The 15,330-nt window shown below is 38.1% G+C and overlaps 1 protein-coding gene across 6 annotated transcripts in view; it reads right to left on the bottom strand.

The window, feature by feature from the left end:
• Positions 1-15,330, bottom strand: part of EPSTI1 (epithelial stromal interaction 1) — a 93,912-nt gene that overhangs the window by 75,202 nt on the left and 3,380 nt on the right. Inside the window, exon 1 of one of the 6 annotated variants that reach the window (XM_038569632.1) lies at positions 7,466-7,491. The exons of 3 other annotated variants lie outside the window; for them this stretch is intronic. In XM_038569632.1, the coding sequence (XP_038425560.1) occupies positions 7,466-7,488 (23 nt within the window). In that variant the 5' untranslated portion in view covers positions 7,489-7,491. Of the gene's footprint in view, positions 1-599; positions 659-4,097; positions 4,242-7,465; positions 7,492-15,330 lie in introns of those variants that run through there. 2 more of the 6 variants (XM_038569634.1, XM_038569631.1) reach the window with 2 other exon arrangements.

Below are 15,330 nucleotides of genomic sequence, written 5' to 3'. Positions count from 1 at the left end.
AATAAAATCTTAAAAAAAAATACACAACACTGAGATACCAGGAAGTTGTTAAAATATTGTGAGCTTTTGAGAACAGAAACTTGACTGATCTATACACACCCAGCCTCTGGCACGATGCCTGGCACAAAGTAGCTGCTTCATGCATGTGGGCTGAACTAAAATGAAATGATGCCACAGAGCTAGTCTGTATATTGGGGGGTGGGGGGGATTGAGATGATGCACGTGGTCCCACAAGAGTACAAATACTTCACAGAGCAGAAATCTAGTGCAACAGACTGCAGCATATGTGTGGGGACAGTTTTAGAGGAAATACTATGGATAAACACAGCTTATAAATGTAGGATTTAAAAAAAAAAACCCAGATACTCTTAGAATTCTTTCTCTTCAACACAGAATGTACAATTTCAAAGGACAAATTAGCAAAGATTGAACAGTAGAGGCCAAAGTGCTGATTAACAGAAGTCATTTCTTCCTTATCTCATTATTTTCCTAGCAGCAAGACTTCAGCCTGCTTCAAACTGGGCTTTAATTTTAGACTTGTAAATGGGAAGTGTACAACCACCTTTGCATGCAAATGGGGCTGCAAGATGCCCAATTACCTAATGTATATCAGCAGACGTTGCATGTGTAGCCTCACATGCATACGACGTTATGAATATAAAATCAGGAGGCTGCTACTGGAAATTAATCCCTTGTCCATTGCATATTCTTTGTTCACCCTAAGAAAGATTTTTCAGTCCTCAATTGCCAGCACTTCATAGGAGCTTGGGAGCTGAATTCTGTGGATAATAGCTGCGCATTTGAATATGATGCAGTGGTGAGCCACTGTACAGAGCCTTAAAGATGAAACACAAGGTACTGGATTTAAGTACCAACCATGACATGACTGCACAATCCTCAATGTCCACTAACATTAAGGTATAAAGCTTCTCACACTACCAGGGATTTGACTCTATACAAACCAGTAGTTCTCAAACGTTAGTGTGTCTCAGAATCACCTGGAGGGCCTGTTAGAGTGCAGCGTTCCTAATTCAGGAGGTTTGGGGTGGGGGTTGAGAAGCTGCATTTTTTTAACAATTCCCAGGTAATGTCTATGTTCTTGATCTAGGGACCACGTTGTGAGAACCATCGCTGTAGATAATTCAAGCTAGATAGATAATTCAACATTTAAACTTAAGGGGATTTAGGGATTAAATCACTGATAAACACATAGACATTAAATCATCTGCCAAAGGTCATGAGGCTAATTAAGCAGTGATGCTTAGACTCGAACCCAGGACTTCTGTCTTAGACCAGCTGGGCATCTGCAGCTAACTCTTCAGCTCAATACAGAAAGCATACAGTAGGACTGTCATTTATCTCCAGCCTCTTGATAGGCTTCCAAAGGAATCTACTTAACTGAGCACTTATTTATGGACTTGTGCTAAGGGGCTATTGAAGAGTGAGGAAAATATGAAAAAACAGACACCAACCAGTTTAACGGAGAGTAGACTCTAGTTTGGAACAATTTACGGAACTGCAGGAGCACACCAGGAGAATACCCAAACAAGTGTCAAAATAGGATGATAAGGAGAGATCCAAGGTGGGGGAGAGTTACAGAGACCCCAGGGGCGGGAAGAAATCTTCAGAGAAGCTTAGCAAGCTCAAGTTTAAAAGGTAGGCTCTAAAATGGCAAAAAAGAAGTACTAGGACTTTACTAAGAGCAAACTCATAGAGAATTTTGCAAGTTCCTTGGGCCTCCCCTATGCAAATTTTGTGAAAGATTGAGAAAGAAAACAAAATCAATCTGTTTCTAAAAAGATCTTACTCTACAATTTCTTTTTCTTTTTTTTCTTTTTTTTCTTTTTTTTTACTCTACAATTTCTAATCTGGATAAGGTAAAGTCTGATGACATCATACTAGAATCTTTTGTTTTAGGAACTGAACTGTAGTCAATCTATTGCAATCCGTGTAGCCTACGAGTACACAGTGCAGGACCATGAAAAGAGGGAAAGAATTATCCAACCCTAAATTCAGAGCCTTTTAACTGAAAGCATTTGAACATAACCCCAGGGTCAAGGACAGAGGTCCCAGTAATAAATGTTTCATGTTAGAGAATTCCTTAGCAACCTTTTTAGTAACATTTTCTTGCCTGAACATGCCAGATCTGAAACATAATATTCAGAAGAAAGAATGGCAAGTAATTGAGCTTCTATTCTTACCTGCTACGGGGAAGAGGAGCCTAGGTCTAAGGTTCTGCTCTTTATCTTTTATTTTTTTATCGTGTGGCAGAGTGTAACGCCTTGTTAGATACAAATATTCATCCCTTCTCTCCTCGCTTTTTCTTGACACGAATAACAAGTATAATTTATTCATGTTTTCAGCCAATTAGTTTCCACCCACAGCAAGGGCCTCTGCTGTTTTAACCTGCATGTCTTCCCTTTCAACATTCTGACTCTCAAAGATGCTGATCTAGACAAGCCCAACCTACCTATATTTAGTATTCTGGGCATTTCCTGATTAAGCAATATTCAAGCCACTGAAATAAATGTATATCTTTGAAAATGAGTTTCCTTAATTACCTCATTGAAACTTAATGAAATATCACAATTCGTAAGATTATTTTCACTTTCAACAGCGCACATCCGTGAGACATACTAGGGGAAATCATACAAAGAACAGCACAAGACAAAGAGGAAAATGTGTTCCTGCACCATAAAAAAAAAAAAAAAAAGAAAAGAAAAGAAAGAAAGAAAGAAGGAAAGAAAAAGAAAAAAGAAAAAAGAAAGAAAGAAAAAACACAAAAAAGAAAAATATATTTAAGGAATGTTTTTCTTGTGAGATCTCTCCTGAGCTACACAACTGCTTCTCTGGTGTTCATTCTTGCACAATTTTTATAATGTCTCATCAATAAGCACTCTATGAAAAAACGTTATGCTGAAGTTATGAAAAATACCTTGGCTGACTAAAAGTATTCCATAAATATATCCCCTGGTGTGTACAAACTGCAGTAGATGTAATTTAAATTTCTAATTAGGAACAACACTGGTTTGACTGAAAAAGAAACATAGTCAGGAGCAAAAATTCAGAAAGAGGTAGAAGATTAAGTAACAAACAGATCTTTTCAAGCAGAATAGTAGACATGTAGTCTACTATCCTGTAAGAAATTAGTTTGAAATTTTCATAGTTCAAGAAAATCCTAACCTTGTGTGAATTTGAAAAAAAAAAAAAGATTTTTGGTTAATCAAAAGCACTGGATAGAGATTTATTTTTTAGCTACAGCTTTCCATATTGGTTTTTCTTTTATGGCCTTCTAAAGGGGCCTCTGAAGCTTACTGTTTTAGGCCAACATGAGTCAAAACTTTTGAGGTATTCAGGTTTCCAAAAGTTCTTTTATAAACAGACCATATTCTCAAGAAAAAAACAAAAAAAGTGACAAGGACAGGCTGAGAGATTCATCCTTAACCACTCCACCTGTTACACCAACTCTGATCCAGCACTCCACAACTCCAGTGTAGAAGGGCTCATGAATTCTCTTTGGTCTCAGAACCTGCAGAACCCAAAACATTGTCTACACATTCAAGAGACTGATGTGAAGTGGGTCAGTTCTTTAATTCACAGCTTCTGCTGGACAGTTGAATAGACACCCAGAGGGCTTGAACAGACAGACACCCAGGGAGGAAAAGATAAACAAGAGATCACAGATCATCAGCTCCTTTGTTCATAGGATAACTTTACAGAAAGTCGAAAGAAGTATATACATGCACACATCCATTCATCCATCCATCCCAGTACCCCTACGTGTAGGCTCATGACTTAGTGAGGTGGGGTTAATTTATGCAAATTAGAAAAATGTGCCCCTTCTTTCAGGTGGAAGTACCCCTACACCAGGGCACATGGTTTGGTATGTATTTCAGCTCCAAATTATCACCTGAGCCAGGTAAGTTTGTGCAGTTTACCAACCTGCACAACCATACAGGGTAGACCTGAAAGATGTCACATTTTGTCCCTTAAAACACATATACACACATAAATGATAAAAGCTATGAGAAAAGCAAGAGGGATTCACTTTAAAGATACAAAGAATATATATGAAACATAATGTTATAGAGACTTACCTTTAAGAGGCCAAAAACCAATGACAGGAGTAGAGACGGGAACCAATTTTTAGGTACACTTGCAAAATGTATAAAATTCCTTCCTCAGTACAAACCATGAGAGACTCCTAACTCTGGAAAATAAGCAACGGGCTGCAGAAGAGGAGAAGGGTGGGGGGATGGAGTGACTGGGTGACGGGCACTGAGGAGGGCACTTGATGGGATGAGCACTGGATGTTATACGATATGTTGGCAAACTGAAATGAAACAAAATATAAAAAAGAAAAGATATTTCCTTCCTCAGTAAAAATAACTACAAGGAATTCCTATTTTCAGAACATAGAGATATCAGGTCTGGGAATTGATTTGAGCCTGCTTGCAAACTAACCTTAACCTAACAAGCTAACCTTAGCCTAACGGTAAGCCTGTTACTGTTCCATAGGTGCTGGCAAAAGCCATGAGACTCAAAAAAAAAAAAAAAAAAAGCCATGAGACTCCTGGGTCAGAGACTAAGACTTTATTACTCATGCATTACAACATACTGCATGAGCATTAGCATATTTATGTCTGTTCTCTCCGGCACCAAGTCTGATGGGGGCAACATGACAGACACTGCACACACAGTGTGTTGGCATGACAGGTGAGGGACACGGTTGAGGAAACTACCATTTTTACAGCAGGTAGTAAGCAAGCCTGGTCTTGGTTGTAGGGAAAGCTAACCTCATCTTTCAAGGTTCCCAGCTACCTAATGAGAGGAATAGTCTAGAGGAAAGAATGGTCTGGTGTGCGGTCTTGGCACACCCAGCAAGACACCTAAGAGTGGAAGAGGCCCACGCAGGACTGTCTTTTCCAACAAGAGAATATTCAGGATAAACATTCTCTTTAAGAACAGCTTAGTGATAAGGAAATGGGCATTTGCATTAAAGCCACTTATTTACCAAATGGTTGTACATTTTCTGTTATTATTATTATTAGACTAAGATCTGATTATGTCTACATGTCTTAAGCATTGCTCCTGAAGAGTATCAAGGAGAAAACCAGAAATGCAAGCCATGAGGGACTTACATCTAAATCTCTGCATAGAACATTTATTTTATTTTAAGATTTTATTTATTTATTCATGAGGGGCACAGAGAGAGAGGCAGAGACACAGGCAGAGAGAGAAGCTGGCTCCATGCAGGGAGTCCGATGTGGGACTTGATCCTGAGACTCCAGGATCATGCCCTGGAGCTGAAGGTTGATGCTCAACTGCTGAGCCACCTAGGCGTCCCATGCATAGAACATTTAAAAACAAATTTTGCCTTTTATTTCTGATTTTGGAAGAAACATATGCTTACAGGAGAAAATTCACAAAGATATATGTTTTAAATATGGAAAAGTCACTCATAATCCCACCCTTAAGAGATCACAAATACTTTTCTTGGAGTAAATTTCAGTCCAATCTATATTCTGCATCTATTATTACACAGTTGCAATCATATCTGAAGTCAAATTGTATGTCTTACTTTCACTTATAAGTAGTTTTCCCAACTATTCACGTAACAAGCTTAATATTACATGGCTGATAATACTTCACAACATGGATATAGCATAATATAACCACTCACTTAACTATTTCAGTTGTTTCAATTGTTCTCTATTATAAACAATCCTGCAGGATGTACAAAGCATAAAAATAAAGCTTTGCACAGAATATTATCCAGAAGAAGACTCTAAGAACAAGAATGTGGACTACATTTAAATTTTTTCATCCCTTAGATATCCCATTTGCATTTCCAAAAATCCCAGGAAGTTTGATTGGGTGATTACTTTCTGCCCTCAGGCCTCACTCTCCCCAGTTCTCAAACTAGGAAGATACTGGCCCTAACCAACCATTCCTTTTCACCTCCTCCTTCTAACGGCACCTTTATACTATTCAGGTTGACAACTCTACCCGGTTAAAAGATTAGAGTCCACAACCTTTTTTATAGCTATGTATGACCATCTTACCAAGTTTGGGAAATCAAAATATAAATGGAAGCCACTGAGAAGGATTTCCAGGAAAACTCCTTTAAATGGGGACAGACAGGAAAAATTGTCGGTTGCTTTCCCCTTCCTGGAAGACTGAAGTGGTAGCTAATGCTCAAGCAGCTATCTTGGTCAATGAGGCTACTTGACTATGAAAGACACACATCAGAAACAGCAAAGCACGGGCAGCCCAGGTGGCTCAGCAGTTTAGCTCCGTGTTTTAGCCCAGGGTATGATCCTGGAGACCCTGGATGGAGTCCCACATTGGGCTTCCTGCATGGGGCCTGCTTCTCCCTCTGCCTGTGTCTCTGCCTCTCTCTCTCTCTCTCTTTCTCTCTCTCTCTGTGTCTCTCATGAATAAACAAATAAAAACTTAAAAAAAAAAAAAGAAAAAAGAAATAGCAGAGCAGAAAGACAAAAGCTATGCTGTGCCCTGTGACTATAAAACCACCTCATGAGCAGTAATCTATTGCTATGCTGCCTGACTTTAAACCTTAATTCTGTTACTTTCTAACTATAATCTTGAGCAAATTACTAAGTTTTTCTATTTTTTTTTTCACCCATGAAATGGGACTAACAGCTATGTCCTTAGACCAATGCTAGAAAATAAATGTTCTATTATACTTGCTTGCTATTTGTACTACATCACCCCTAGACTAGCTGCCTTCACACTTATTTCATAGGTGAGAAACAAATAAACAAAGCCATCTATGCTTAAGACACCTATTTGGAGATATCTATTATATGTAATTGTAACGTAAGAATGATGTGTGTGTGTGTGTATATATATATATATATATATATATATGATACCTCTTTTATCATATGTAATAAAACCTAGCCCTGAATCACAGTACATCTCCTTTTTCATGCTGTGACTGAATTTCTTTGCTCCAACTTCTTCCACAACATATACAATTTAGCTTTTCTAATTGTCTTTTTACAATCTTGGTTCTGGCATTTGTCTCTAACATCTATATCCTAGTTCCTGATTCTTTCCTTTGATCTGTGTCTTAGGAGTAATAAGAACCACCGCATGAGACAAAGTGGTGTTGATAAATAGCTCATTAAAGATTAGCAAATAGTCTTCTGTAAAAGATAGCATGTTTCTGAGCCCAGGTTTTTTTCCCTAAATTATTTATTGAGCCATAATATACTTAGGACAAACTGTACAAATCTTAAACATACAGCTCCATGACAAACTGCCTTTGAATTTCTCCAGATTCCAAAAGAATAAAGGAAAAAAAGAAAGAAGCACAATGAACTTTAGAATATGATCTGAAATTACTTATTCCCCAATTTTTTGTCTTAAATTTTAAGCCTACAAGCAAAGTTAAAATATTGATAAAATGAAAACCTATATACTATTTATCTATACTTACCAATTGTTCATGTTTGGCCACATTTCTTTCACTCTCATCTTTATTCTTTCTGAACTATATGAAAGTAAACTACAGAGTCAGTAAGATAACCCCAAATACTTTAGCATGTATCTCCTAAAAACAAAGACATTCTCCTAGTTACATGTTAAAAACTTTTGCACCCAAAGGAATTAACATTAATATAGCATTTACTCTATATTCAAATTTCTAAATTGTTCCAACTTTTAAAATATTCTTCTCTACCCCCACTGCATCCTGGATCCAATCACAGATTACAGATGCCTGTTGTTTGACATGTCTCTATAGACTTCTAGGATGCAGGACCATTTCCTTGACTTTTTCCTGCCTTTCATGACTAACATTTCTGAAGAGTCCAGGTGTGATGGTTAATTGTATGTGTCAACTTGACATGGCAACAGGATACCCCTGTATCTGGCTAAACACTATTTCTGTGTATGTCTGTGAGGGTGTTTCTGAAACAGGTAAGCATTTGAATCCATGGTCTGAGTGAAAGCAGGCAGCCTTTACTATTGTGGGTGGGCATCACCAAACCCACTGAGGGCCTCAACAGAACAAGGAAGGCAGAGGAAGGTTGAAATCAGTCTTGACCTGATTAGCTGAGCTGAGACATGGATCTTCTGCTCTTGATGCTCCTGGTTCTCAGGCCTTCACACTTAGAGGGGAATGTACACCATGGGCTCTATTGCTTTTAGGACTTCAAACTACACACTGGCTTTCCTGAGTCTCCAGCTTGTAGATGACAGATCATGGGATTTCTCAGCCCTCATAATTATGTGAACCAATACTTTATAGCCTTATAACAAATTTCTTTATAAATATATATATATGAAATAATAATCTCTTCACATATAAATATATAAGCATATTGTATATTTATATAATTATAAAATATTATATATTTATTATAATTATACTCTATTTTATAATTTGCATATTTTATATATAATAAAATTTATATATTTATATATTAAAATTCATTTATACATTTTATGTTATATGTATATATATACTATATAAAATCTATTAGTTCTGTTTGTCTGGAGAACCCTGACCAATATACCAGGTAAACTGTCTTATAGAATTTATAGAACACTTCACACTCTGGATTTGAGAAAATGATGATTAGATGTTCAAGTTAGACATTTTGGGGAAGAGTACTACATAAAAGATAATATCCAAGATTCCAGTGTGAGAACAAGGGTTGTTTCCTTGCACAACTAAATAATAACCCAAGGTGAAAACAGTACCTGCCTATAGGATAGCAAGCAATCCCACTTTAAAATAAAGATTAGAAAGAGAACATATCTTCTCCTGCCTGCTGCCTTCCATTAGCAATAGAAATCAAAAGGCATAATGGCTCTAAGACTTTCTACTTGGCATAAAGAGTCAAAGAGCATAACCTCCACTTTAAAAATAAAGATGTCGGGGATCCCTGGGTGGCGCAGCGGTTTGGCGCCTGCCTTTGGCCCAGGGTGCAATCCTGGAGACCCGGGATCGAGTCCCATGTCGGGCTCCCGGTGCATGGAGCCTGCTTCTCCCTCTGCCTCTCTCTCTCTCTGTGTGACTATCATAATAAATAAAAAAATTTAAAAAAAAATAAAAATAAAGATGTCTTCCTATCAAACTAGTTAAAGTGTTTATCTTTAAGGATTAGAATTGCAGGGGACAAAAAAAAAAAAGAATTGCAGGGGACTTTTACTTTCTATCTTATTTTTGTAATGTTTGAACTTTTATAACAAGCAGATATGACTTTACTTTTAAAATCAGGGGAAGATATTCCAAAGATTTTTTTAGTGAGGAAATATTTAAAACAAAGACTTCAAGCAGAGGCTCAGATTTTCCTACAAGGTTAGGTAGCACAGGATTTCCACTCTCTCTGGTGCCATAGCAAAACAAACACGGGGCCATACAAGCCCTTGAGTTTTAATGATGATAAATGTCTTTCATTTTTCTATAGGAGTTTAATGGATTCCCTTTTAAGTGTTCATATTTGGGGGGGGGAATTCAAACATTACAGAACAAAAGAAGATCATCATTAGCTGATTCTCTGATATAGAACAGACCTTTCAAATGCAGTCTTCTCCCTTTGATGATTTTTTTCCTGTTAAGCTTTTGTTTCAGATTAAAATAGATTCTGAATAGATGCAATTAACCTTAACAATATGTATAACCTTACAGCACTCTACTGACTTTGAATTAAATAACCTTACTATGTAATTGAACTAAGTTTCTTTTTTCTCATTTCTGCTCTGCTTCTACTGAATATTATAGGTATTATGTGTTTTCATGCTTTCATCATCCTGTTGATTGATTGTTTCACTGTATCAGCTGTCAAAGACTTTCTGAGAAAAGCCCACTCATTTTTGATATTGTATTTGAGCAAAAATGATTGCTCCCTAAGACTTGGCAGACTGCAAATGCATTCATACTGAGGAGTGAAATCTGGTGCAGAAAAGTTAGATATTCGTCTAAACAGAACCATAATTTCTACCCTCCTGTATAAACAGGAAGATAAATTGGATCTAAGCAAACCAAAATGGCTTTTCTTTCCATCCACTCCAGCAATCTCTTCTGCCATGCACAGAACTACATTTTTCACAGTACACAGGTAACCCACTAATGGGTCATGAAACCAATTTAATGGGTTTATTTTTAATGAATGAGACTAGAAAGCCTCAGAGTGCATCACATACAGTAAGGGTGAGAGCTAAAATTTTTTTTCAGTTATATATAAACTCATATATGCCCACACACGTCCTTGATCATGAATGTCAAATGACATTCATGCTTGCTTTTACTCTAGTCTATGGTCAGAAATCTGAAAGATCACCAGGAAGCAGATGTTGTTTAGGTTGTTCATAAACAAGGATGGTAAAAGAACTGTTCTAATGCAAGCCCACCAAACTGTCATTTAAGAAAAGCAGCAGAGACCAGAGAATCCCCACAGAAACTGCATTCATGTAAACCATTTCTCCATCCAGAGAATTTTAAAGCTGTAAATGTCACATTACTGTTTCTATAGTGTCACTCCCTTTAGTCTATAGAATTCTTATTTTCTTGATGTGAAAATATGACGATTGGTGGGAACTTAGCTAGCTGTACTACCCCTTCCTCCTCCAGCTGCATATCATGGTCAGGATCTAGACTTTGGTAGATAGAACCAGCAGCACTCAAACCTGAGTCTATCACTAAAAAAAAAAAAAAAAAACCCATGAGACCTTGGGAAATCATTTAATCCCTCAAGACTCGGTTCTTCAACTGTGAAGTGGCAAAGAATTTATGATGATGAGAAAAAGGAATTCTATGACGCGTAGTTCAAGGTCTAGCACTTGGTTAAGAGGCCCAAGACATAAGAGTTCAAGCTATTGATTGTTATTTTAGTTTTATTCTCTTGGGGTACCCAGTTTGACTATTCATAAGGCATTTACTTTAAGCTACTACAGTATTGGAATGCTTTGCCACATTTTTCATTTCAAAAATAAGTCAAATAGAGTTCTACTGATCAGTTTGCTAGAATATAGTAATCACTGAGACACCTAACAAGTTCATTGAGCCATATAATTATCATTAAGAGTTAAACACTATCTGTTGTTTTACAAACTTTCTGAATGCTTATGAGCCTCGTCTGAAGATTGAGTTATAGCCCTCTAATGAACAGCCATCTATAGTGAGCCGTCAAGAAGATTACTCATCAAAATCAATCATAGATTTTCTCTTTCCATGTAGTATTATTTCAGAGCACTAAAAGGAACTTCGTCATTATTCAGTTCTCCATCCCCAGGGAGGAGTAATAGCCTGATGCTTTCATGCCATTTAACATCTATAGGCAAAAGCTTATTTTCTCACACTCATATGAGGATTCAAAAGAGAAATCTGGGGCATTGCAGTGAAGAGGAAATAGTGAAAGCAGTTCTTACAGGCTCTCATAAGTTTGTAAAAACTTGTACTTAATTTAAGACTATTTTATGTGGCTAGTTTGGATTGAAATGAGCTAAGTCAAGAATGACATAAGAAGTTTTTGATGATCTGTCTTGAACATAAGACATTATACTTCAGAATTCAGAACATATTCAACAATTATTAGATAGTGATGTTCATAAAAACTGAACATTATAACAATAATTAGTTTATCATACATTCCACTTTATATCCCACCTTCTAGTTATAAAATGTTTCATACTAATGTAGTATAGTGCTCTTTAAAGGGAAAAGAGAGAAAAATCAGGAATTGGCCATTAATAAGGAGTCTTGCCAAGCTATCCTTTATTCACCCTTCACTGTCCCTTGAGACTTTGAGGATGAAGGGAAAGAAAACTATCAGTTACCAGAATTCTTTCTTTCCCTGGAGCACAGCAAACTAGGGGAAGTTTTGAAGTTTGAGTAAGGAAATAAGGAAACCAGGGCCCCAAAGAGAGGAAGTAAGAAAAAGGAGTGGATTTCCCCAGTACAATTATATAGCACTTCAACAGACATAGTGTCTAAGCTGTTGTAATTGGGAGTATGGTTTATCTAAGAGGCTGTGTCAGTTTGGGTCCTCCAAAAAGAAGACATCATGACAGGATTAGACATGGAAGAGGTTTACTGGGAAGAAGGCTTAGGAAGGATAAAAGGGGAATGAGCAGGGGTAGGCCGTGAAACCCTCAAGAACATGAGCAGATCTGAAACCTATGAAAGCCGAGACGGGAGGGGGGATTGAGTTGGGAAAAGCCTCAGACTGATGTACAGTTCTGAGAAAATCTTGGATAGTTCAGTTGAGGAGTGTTCTGGCAAAAGCTGCCCAATTGCCCAATAGAGGAGTCCCACCTGGGCCAGGAACAGGCTGACACTAGTACCCTGGAATGTTCAGACACTGGCTGGAAGAACACAGAATAAGATGCTCTCAGAACAAAGGGTAATGGACAAAGGGGTTGCAGCTGGGCCCTCAGTGGACTATGCTTCCCACAGTAAGTTCTTTTGAAGATCTGAACAGCAAGTTTCCCTGACTGCCACAGAGGCTGTATAAACTCCTGGGGTATAACAAACTATAAAAACTTACTTCGTCCCTGGTTCCTGACACAGAGCTCCAAAAAATCCTTGGGATTCCAAGTGATAAAAGAGTGTTGATTGTATGTTAATGAGGTGACCCCAGAATGCTTCAGGATAGGAGCTATTTGCCAGAAAATCTAACCACGTGATTAGAGGGTTAGAACTAACCACGTGATTAGAGGGTTAGAACTTTCAGGTCTGCCCCTTGAACACCTCTGGGGAGGAGAGAGGAGCTAGAGATTGAGTTCAATGATCAACTCAGTGGCCAATGATGGAATCAATTATGCCTGTTTAATGGAGCTGGAATAAATATTCTTGAAGGAGGATTGAGGACCTTCCAGATTGGTGAGCACATCAAAGTGCCGAGAAGGTAGTCCACTGAGACAGGGTATAGAATTCTGTGCAACACTCCACCTCCATATCTTGACCTATACATCTTTTCTATTTGGCTGGTCCTGAGCTGTACCCTTTATAATAAAACTATAAGGGATCCCTGGGTGGCGCAGCGTTTTAGCGCCTGCCTTTGGCCCGGGGTGCGATCCTGGAGACCCGGGATCGAATCCCACGTCGGGCTCACGGTGCATGGAGTCTCTCTCTCTGTGACTATCATAAATAAATAAAAATTTAAAAATAAATAAAAATAAATAAAACTATAAACAGCAATTTCTAGGATTTCTGTGAGTCGTTCTAGTGAATTATCAAACTGGGGGAGGAGGCATCATGGAAACTCCCACATTTGTGGTCAGGCAGAAGTATGGGATAGTTTGGGGACCCCATTTGTGGCTGGTGTCTAAAACAGGGGCAGGGATCCCTGGGTGGCGCAGCGGTTTGGCGCCTGCCTTTGGCCCAGGGCGCGATCCTAGAGACCTGGGATCGAATCCCATGTTGGGCTCCCGGTGCATGGAGCCTGCGTCTCCCTCTGCCTGTGTCTCTGCCTCTCTCTCTCTCTCTCTGTGTGACTATCATAAATAAATAAAAATTTAAAAAAAATAAATAAAACAGGGGCAGTCTTATGGCATCGGGCCCTAACCTGGGGGGGGTCCATGCAAACTTTCGGTAGTGTTAGAACTGAATGAAAGTTGGTTGGCGTTGGAATAATGCATTTGATGTCAGAAAAAAACCCACACAGCTCCTAACTATCCTGTAGACTGCAGCTCAAACATCACTCCTTGGGAACACTTCTGCTCCCAAGACTGCCTCAGACCTTGGCTTATGAAGTCATTCCTGTAATTATCTAAGAACTGTTCGCCCCAACAGTAAGACTATAAGGTATATAAGGGCTTATCTTCTACTGAGTAGTTATTTTCTCCTAAAATTTTAATTAAGTATCCAGAACTAGAGATCCTGTTATTTTAGGGTTGTTATGAGGCCTGAAAGAGTTAATATACATAACGCACTTTGACATACTAAGCATTGTTTGCTATTATTATTGCTCTTATGCCTCTTCAGTCCTTAGTATAAAGTAGGCCACAGGGATCCCTGGATGGCGCAGCGGTTTGGCGCCTGCCTTTGGCCCAGGGCGCGATCCTGGAGACCCGGGATTAAATCCCACGTTGGGCTCCCGATACATGGAATCTGCTACTCCCTATGCCTGTGTCTCTGCCTCTCTCTCTCTCTCTCTCTCTCTCTCTGTGACTATCATAAAATAAATAAATAAAATAAAGTAGGCCACAAATATTAATTTATATACAAATTCAGCTCACCTGATGCAAACTGTACAGCAAAATTCCAATTATAGGTTCACTTTCAGAATATCTTTTTATTTCCTTGAAATGGCATCAAGCTAAAGGACCACTTCCAAGTATGATTATAGGCTAGTATTTCAATGAAGTGAATGCTGTGTTGCTATCACAGACAAGAACCTATTGCCCAGAATTGGGTAAAGTCAGGTGAAAACCCCCTCCAGAAAAACCCATGCTTTAATCTTGTATTTATCTAGATGCTACATAAGTGAGTGCGAGATATTTGCAAAAGAGCAAAATATTGAAAGGGAAAGTGAAGGTAAAGTGTTACTTTGGATTTGAAGTAAGCTTTGGATAAGCTTTCTTTCTCTTTCAATCTGTGTAGATGGCTTATGATATTTAAGGACAAGAGAAAAACACCAACTAAAAATAATTGGGAAAGCTGATACGAATTAGCACTTATAATTACTTAAATCCAAATATAATCAAGAACACAGCCTTGCCTTAGAGTCTATTAGAGGTTCTCAGAAGTCATTTAAAATTTTAAAACATTGCCTTTAAATATCTATTTATATGTAAGAAGGTGTTTTAAATCAGTGTATTTTTACAAGTACAAACACTCCACTTCAGGGTGATAGCATACTTGATCAATAAACATTTGCTAAATGAATTCAAGGCTATCAGGACCCAATACTTACTGGATATTTCCTTTCTGCCAGGCATGATGTTTTATGCATACATACACACACAAAAAATAAAGAGCCTCTCAGAGATTAGTATTATTTCATTTTAAGTAACGAGGAAACTGAGGCATAAAGTATTAAGCACCATGTTGATGTTCAGAGAGCAAGTCATGGCAGAATCAGAAGGTGGGCCCAAGTGTGGCCTCAAAGCCCATGCTCCTATGCCTACACTGGTGCTTCCCTAAGAAATTAATGGAAGGATGCATACAATACAAGGTTAAATCTCAATCCTTTCTCATATAAATAGGCTCATATTGAGGGTGAACAAATGAAGCTTCTTAAGCACTTTATCCTTCCTTTTTATTTCCCAGAAAATACTGTAATTCCTCTCCAAAAATTAAAAACTGAATAAATTAAACCCCCTTCTTAGTAGCTTTTAATGTGTGTATGTGAA

This window comes from Canis lupus, chromosome 22, assembly GCF_011100685.1.
Source record: "Canis lupus familiaris isolate Mischka breed German Shepherd chromosome 22, alternate assembly UU_Cfam_GSD_1.0, whole genome shotgun sequence".
NCBI lineage: Eukaryota > Metazoa > Chordata > Mammalia > Carnivora > Canidae > Canis > Canis lupus.
This window is presented reverse-complemented; position numbering and strand designations above follow the sequence as displayed.